The sequence below is a fragment of the Oncorhynchus masou genome, chromosome 24 (assembly GCF_036934945.1).
Source record: "Oncorhynchus masou masou isolate Uvic2021 chromosome 24, UVic_Omas_1.1, whole genome shotgun sequence".
Taxonomy (NCBI): Eukaryota; Metazoa; Chordata; class Actinopteri; order Salmoniformes; family Salmonidae; genus Oncorhynchus; species Oncorhynchus masou.
In genome coordinates, this window is record NC_088235.1 from 7,703,856 (window position 1) to 7,711,355 (window position 7,500).

Sequence of the window (7,500 nt, forward strand, 5' to 3'; positions counted from 1 at the left end):
GTACTAGATGTAGTCGTATTAATAGCAGTTACAGTACCTCTCCACAGGGTCTCTGAGCATGTAGTAGTATTAATAGTAGTGGTAGTAGTACTAGATGTAGTAGTATTAATAGCAGTTACAGTACCTCTCCACAGGGTCTCTGAGCATCACGATGAACCTTGCGTCAGGCTGAAGCGTGTGGATAAAGTCCTGGATGAGGAAGGGTGGCTCCGCCTCCGCCTCAGTCGAGTTGTCATAGAAATACGCCCAGGCATTGTTGTCCCACATGGTGGACGCACTGGCCTCTCCTGGAACACAAACAAACACACACACACACGGTTTATTGATTTGCATAAACAAGACAAAGGAAGTAACATGAATACATATATATATATATATATATATAAATAATATATTTTTTTAAATCTGGTGTTCTGGGCATCCCGAGTGGTGCAGCGGTCTAAGGTACTGCATCGCAGTGCTTGATGCGTCACTACAGACCCGGGTTCGGTCCCAGGCTGTGTCACAACCGGCTGTGATCGGGAATCCCATAGGGCGGCACACAATTGACCCAGTGCCGTCTGGGTTAGGGGAAGGTTTGACCGGGGTTTTACTTGGTTAACTGCGCTCTAGCGACTCCTTGTGGTGGGCCGGGGCGCCTGCAAGCTGTCTTCAGATGGACTGCGTTTCCAATGACACATTGGTGCGACTGGCTTCCGGGTTAAGCGGGCTACAACCCCAGGACACTTCAATCACAGGACACTACAATCCCAGGACACTACAATCCAGCACTGTATTGGGTTGTCACGGATACCCTGACAAAATGGCTGCATCATCAGGAAAGGGACATCCTAAAAATGTACCTTCTGCATTTAACCCAATCTCTCTGAATCAGAGAGGGGTGGGGGGGGCTGCCTTAACCCAACCTCTCTGAATCAGAGAGGGGTGGGGGGTCTGCCTTAACCCAACCTCTCTGAATCAGAGAGGGGTGGGGGGGGCTGCCTTAACCCAACCTCTCTGAATCAGAGAGGGGTGGGGGGGGCTGCCTTAACCCAACCTCTCTGAATCAGAGAGGGGGGGGGGGGCTGCCTTAACCCAACCTCTCTGAATCAGTGAGTAGTGGGGGGGGGGCTGCCTTAACCCAACCTCTCTGAATCAGTGAGTAGTGGGGGGGGCTGCCTTAACCCAACCTCTCTGAATCAGAGAGGGGTGGGGGGGGCTGACTTAACCCAACCTCTCTGAATCAGAGAGGGGTGGGGGGGGCTGCCTTAACCCAACCTCTCTGAATCAGAGAGGGGTGGGGGGCTGACTTAACCCAACCTCTCTGAATCAGAGAGGGGTGGGGGGCTGACTTAACCCAACCTCTCTGAATCAGAGAGGGGTGGGGGGCTGCCTTAACCCAACCTCTCTGAATCAGAGAGGGGGGGGGGCTGACTTAACCCAACCTCTCTGAATCAGAGAGGGGTGGGGGGGGGCTGACTTAACCCAACCTCTCTGAATCAGAGAGGGGTGGGGGGGGGCTGCCTTAACCCAACCTCTCTGAATCAGAGAGGGGGGTGGGGGGCTGCCTTGACCCAATCTCTCTGAATCAGAGAGGGGGGTGGGGGGCTTAATCCACTTCCAAAGGTGTTTTAATATGATATTAGAGGAGTGTTTCCTATGTTGATGATATTAGAGGAGTGTTTCCTATGATGATGATATTAAAGGAGTGTTTCCTATGATGATGATATTAAAGGAGTGTTTCCTATGTTGATGATATTAAAGGAGTGTTTCCTATGTTGATGATATTAGAGGAGTGTTTCCTATGTTGATGATATTAGAGGAGTGTTTCCTATGTTGATGATATTAGAGGAGTGTTTCCTATGTTGATGATATTAGAGGAGTGTTTCCTATGTTGATGATATTAGAGGAGTGTTTCCTATGTTGATGATATTAGAGGAGTGTTTCCTATGATGATGTTGTGTTGACATTAAAGGTTTTTTACCTATGATGATGTTGTGTTGCTCTGGGGCTCCTGAGTGGGCGTTTCCCATCAGGTTGTCTTGGATCTGATAGGCTGCCAGGTCAAACAGATCCAAATAGTCTTCCACTGGGTAACGGTCATGGAACCCCTCACTCAGACGGATTATACCTGGAGGGAGGGAGGGAGACAGGGAGGGAGGAGAGAGGGAGGAAGGGAGGGTTTAGAGATGGAGGGAGGGAGGGAGGGAGACAGGGAGGGAGGAGAGAGGGAGGAAGGGAGGGATTAGAGATGGAGGGAGGGAGGGAGGGAGGAGAGAGGGAGGAGAGAGGGATGGAGGGAGGAGAGAGCGAGGGAGGGAGGAGAGAGGGGTGGAGGGAGGAGAGAGCGAGGGTGAGGGAGGGAGGAGAGAGGGAGAGGGGGAGGGAGGAGAGAGGGAGGGAGGGAGAGGGAGGAGAGAGAAAGGGAGGGAGAGAGGGAGGGAGGAGAGAGGGGGAGGGAGGGAGAGAGGGAGGAGAGAGGGAGGGAGAGAGAGAGAGCGAGGAAGGAAGGGAGAGAGAGAGGAAGGAAGGAGAGAGAGAGGAAGGAAGGGAGAGAGAGAGGGGGGAGGGGAGAGGGAGGAGGGGAGAGAGGGAGGGAGGGAGAGAGAGGGGGAGGGGAGAGGGAGGGATTAGAGATGGAGGGAGGGAGGGAGGAGAGAGGGAGGAGAGAGGGATGGAGGGAGGAGAGAGCGAGGGAGGGAGGAGAGAGGGGTGGAGGGAGGAGAGAGCGAGGGTGAGGGAGGGAGGAGAGAGGGAGAGGGGGAGGGAGGGAGGGAGAGGGAGGGAGAGAGGGGGAGGGAGGAGAGAGCGAGAGAGGAAGGAGGGGAGATGGCGCGTGGGGAGACGGAGGGAGGGAGGGAGGGGGGAGGGAGGGAGGGAGGGAGGGAGGGAGGGAGGGAGGGAGGGAGGGAGGGAGGGAGGGAGGGAGGAGAGGGAGGAGAGAGAGAGGGAGGGAGGGGGGGGAGGGGGAGGGGAGGGGAGGGGAGAGGAGAGGGAGGGAGAGAGAGAGAGAGGGAGAGAGGGGGGACAGGGGGAAGGGAGAGCGGGGAGGGGGGAGGGAGAGAGGGGAGAAGAAGGGAGGAGAGGGGGAGAGAGGAAGGAGAGAGAGAGAGGGAGAGAGAGAGAGAGAGAGGGAGGAAGGAAGGGAGAGAGAGAGGGGGGAGAGGGAGGAGGGGAGAGAGGGAGGGAGAGAGAGAGGGAGGGAACGGAGAGAGAACGATAGACAAAGAATGACGGAGAGAGAGAAACAGAAACAGAAAAAAGAGGGAGAAAGCAACATTAGGAAATGTCTCCTCTCAAGTCCTTCATAGATACTAAAACCACTCAGCCTGTCTACAGTGTTAGTCCAGGTCAAAGCACTAGCTGACATGTTGTGCTTCACGTAAACCCACAGGGTCAGCTTGGTCTATACAGCTACATGTTGTGTTTCACGTAAACCCACAGGGTCAGCTTGGTCTATACAGCTACATGTTGTGTTTCACGTAAACCCACAGGGTCAGCTTGATCTATACAGCTACATGTTGAGCTTCACATAAACCCACAGGGTCAGCTTGATCTATACAGCTACATGTTGAGCTTCACATAAACCCACAGGGTCAGCTTGATCTATACAGGTACATGTTGTGTTTCTCGTAAACCCACAGGGTCAGCTTGATCTATACAGGTACATGTTGAGTTTCACGTAAACCCACAGGGTCAGCTTGATCTATACAGGTACATGTTGTGCTTCACATAAACCCACAGGGTCAGCTTGATCTATACAGGTACATGTTGTGCTTTACGTAAACCCACAGGGTCAGCTTGATCTATACAGCTACATGTTGTGTTTCTCGTAAACACACAGGGTCAGCTTGATCTATACAGCTGCATGTTGTGCTTCACGTAAACCCACAGGGTCAGGTTGATCTATACAGGTACATGTTGTGCTTCATGTAAACCCACAGGGTCAGCTTGACCTATACAGCTACATGTTGTGCTTCACATAAACCCACAGGGTCAGCTTGATCTATACAGCTACATGTTGTGCTTCACGTAAACCCACAGGGTCAGCTTGATCTATACAGCTACATGTTGTGCTTCACATAAACCCACAGGGTCAGCTTGATCTATACAGCTACATGTTGTGCTTCACATAAACCCACAGGGTCAGCTTGATCTATACAGGTACATGTTGTGCTTCACATAAACCCACAGGGTCAGCTTGATCTATACAGCTACATGTTGTGCTTCACGTAAACCCACAGGGTCAGCTTGGTCTATACTTGTACATGTTGTGCTTCACGTAAACCCACAGGGTCAGCTTGGTCTATACAGGTAAATGTTGAGCTTCACGTAAACCCACAGGGTCAGCTTTATCTATACAGGTACATGTTGTTCTTCACATAAACCCACAGGGTCAGCTTGGTCTATACAGGTACATGTTGTTCTTTACATAAACCCACAGGGTCAGCTTGATCTATACAGCTACATGTTGTGCTTCACGTAAACCCACAGGGTCAGCTTGATCTATACAGGTACATGTTGTGCTTCACGTAAACCCACAGGGTCAGCTTGATCTATACAGGTACATGTTGTGCTTCACGTAAACCCACAGGGTCAGCTTGATCTATACAGCTACATGTTGTGCTTCACATAAACCCACAGGGTCAGCTTGATCTATACAGGTACATGTTGAGCTTCACGTAAACCCACAGGGTCAGCTTGATCTATACAGGTACATGTTGGCCTTCACATAAACCCTCAGGGTCAGCTTGATCTATACAGGTACATGTTGTTCTTCACATAAACCCACAGGGTCAGCTTGGTCTATACAGGTAAATGTTGAGCTTCACGTAAACCCACAGGGTCAGCTTTATCTATACAGGTACATGTTGTTCTTCACATAAACCCACAGGGTCAGCTTGGTCTATACAGGTACATGTTGTTCTTTACATAAACCCACAGGGTCAGCTTGATCTATACAGCTACATGTTGTGCTTCACGTAAACCCACAGGGTCAGCTTGATCTATACAGGTACATGTTGTGCTTCACGTAAACCCACAGGGTCAGCTTGATCTATACAGGTACATGTTGTGCTTCACGTAAACCCACAGGGTCAGCTTGATCTATACAGGTACATGTTGTGCTTCACGTAAACCCACAGGGTCAGCTTGATCTATACAGCTACATGTTGTGCTTCACATAAACCCACAGGGTCAGCTTGATCTATACAGGTACATGTTGAGCTTCACGTAAACCCACAGGGTCAGCTTGATCTATACAGGTACATGTTGTGCTTCACGTAAACCCACAGGGTCAGCTTGATCTATACAGGTACATGTTGTGCTTCACATAAACCCACAGGGTCAGCTTGATCTATACAGGTACATGTTGTGCTTCACGTAAACCCACAGGGTCAGCTTGACCTATACAGCTACATGTTGTGCTTCACATAAACCCACAGGGTCAGCTTTATCAATACAGCTAAATGTTGTGTTTCTCGTAAACCCACAGGGTCAACTTGATCTATACAGGTACATGTTGTTCTTCACATAAACCCACAGGGTCAGCTTGATCTATACAGCTACATGTTGTGCTTCACATAAACCCACAGGGTCAGCTTGGTCTATACAGGTACATGTTGTGTTTCTCGTAAACCCACAGGGTCAGCTTGATCTATACAGCTACATGTTGTGCTTCACATAAACCCTCAGGGTCAGCTTGATCTATACAGCTACATGTTGAGCTTCACATAAACCCACAGGGTCAGCTTGATCTATACAGCTACATGTTGAGCTTCACATAAACCCACAGGGTCAGCTTGATCTATACAGCTACATGTTGTGCTTCACATAAACCCACAGGGTCAGCTTGATCTATACAGGTACACGTTGAGCTTCACATAAACCCACAGGGTCAGCTTGATCTATACAGGTACATGTTGTGCTTCACGTAAACCCACAGGGTCAGCTTGATCTATACAGCTACATGTTGTGTTTCTTGTCACAGTGAAACAGAAGTACCAGACTGTAGCCTGAGCGCCGCAGGGCCAGGTGACATTACTGTTTCACTGTTGTCAAAAGACTGACATGATTATACACCTAGGCTGTGTTCCAAATGGAATCCTTTTCCCCTAGCTAGTGCACTACTTTTCCCCTGGGTAGTGCACTACTTTTGACATTTGGGAGAAATACATACAGTATAACACTAGAGTTAGTTTTCCTTAGAGGCCGAGCTCAGAATGAGAGGCTTTAATACAGTATAACACTACAGTTAGTTTCACCAGGATTAGAGGCTGAGCTCAGAATGAGAGGCTTTAATACAGTATAACACTACAGTTAGTTTCACCAGGATTAGAGGCTGAGCTCAGAATGAGAGGCTTTAATACAGTATAACACTACAGTTAGTTTCCCCCAGGATTAGAGGCCGAGCTCAGAATGAGAGTCTTTAATACAGTATAACACTACAGTTAGTTTTCCTTAGAGGCTGAGCTCAGAATGAGAGGCTTTAATACAGTATAACACTACAGTTAGTTTCCCCCAGGATTAGAGGCTGAGCTCAGAATGAGAGGCTTTAATACAGTATAACACTACAGTTAGTTTCCCCCAGGATTAGAGGCCGAGCTCAGAATGAGAGGCTTTAATACAGTATAACACTACAGTTAGTTTTCGACCAGGATTAGAGGCCGAGCTCAGAATGAGAGGCTTTAATACAGTATAACACTACAGTTAGTTTCCCCCAGGATTAGAGGCTGAGCTCAGAATGAGAGGCTTTAATACAGTATAACACTACAGTTAGTTTTCCTTAGAGGCCGAGCTCAGAATGAGAGGCTTTAATACAGTATAACACTACAGTTAGTTTCCCCCAGGATTAGAGGCTGAGCTCAGAATGAGAGGCTTTAATACAGTATAACACTACAGTTAGTTTTCCTTAGAGGCTGAGCTCAGAATGAGAGGCTTTAATACAGTATAACACTACAGTTAGTTTTCACCAGGATTAGAGGCTGAGCTCAGAATGAGAGGCTTTAATACAGTATAACACTACAGTTAGTTTTCCCCAGGATTAGAGGCTGAGCTCAGAATGAGAGACTTTAATACAGTATAACACTACAGTTAGTTTTCCTTAGAGGCCGAGCTCAGAATGAGAGGCTTTAATACAGTATAACACTACAGTTAGTTTTCACCAGGATTAGAGGCTGAGCTCAGAATGAGAGACTTTAATACAGTATAACACTACAGTTAGTTTTCCTTAGAGGCCGAGCTCAGAATGAGAGGCTTTAATACAGTATAACACTACAGTTAGTTTCCCCCAGGATTAGAGGCTGAGCTCAGAATGAGAGGCTTTAATACAGTATAACACTACAGTTAGTTTCCCCCAGGATTAGAGGCCGAGCTCAGAATGAGAGGCTTTAATACAGTATAACACTACAGTTAGTTTTCAACAGGATTAGAGGCCGAGCTCAGAATGAGAGGCTTTAATACAGTATAACACTACAGTTAGTTTTCGACCAGGATTAGAGGCCGAGCTCAGAATGAGAGGCT

At 48.5% G+C, this 7,500-nt stretch overlaps 1 protein-coding gene across 3 annotated transcripts in view; it reads right to left on the minus strand.

Annotated features, from left to right (window-relative positions):
* The window catches only part of LOC135511828 (carbohydrate sulfotransferase 15-like), a 130,638-nt gene that overhangs the window by 30,693 nt on the left and 92,445 nt on the right, over positions 1 to 7,500 (minus strand). For all 3 annotated transcript variants that reach the window (XM_064933307.1, XM_064933306.1, XM_064933308.1), the window contains 2 exons: positions 1,964 to 2,110; positions 125 to 287 (listed from right to left, as the gene is read on the minus strand). In XM_064933307.1, coding sequence (XP_064789379.1) covers positions 125 to 287; positions 1,964 to 2,110 — 310 coding nt within the window. The remainder of the gene's footprint in view (positions 1 to 124; positions 288 to 1,963; positions 2,111 to 7,500) is intronic.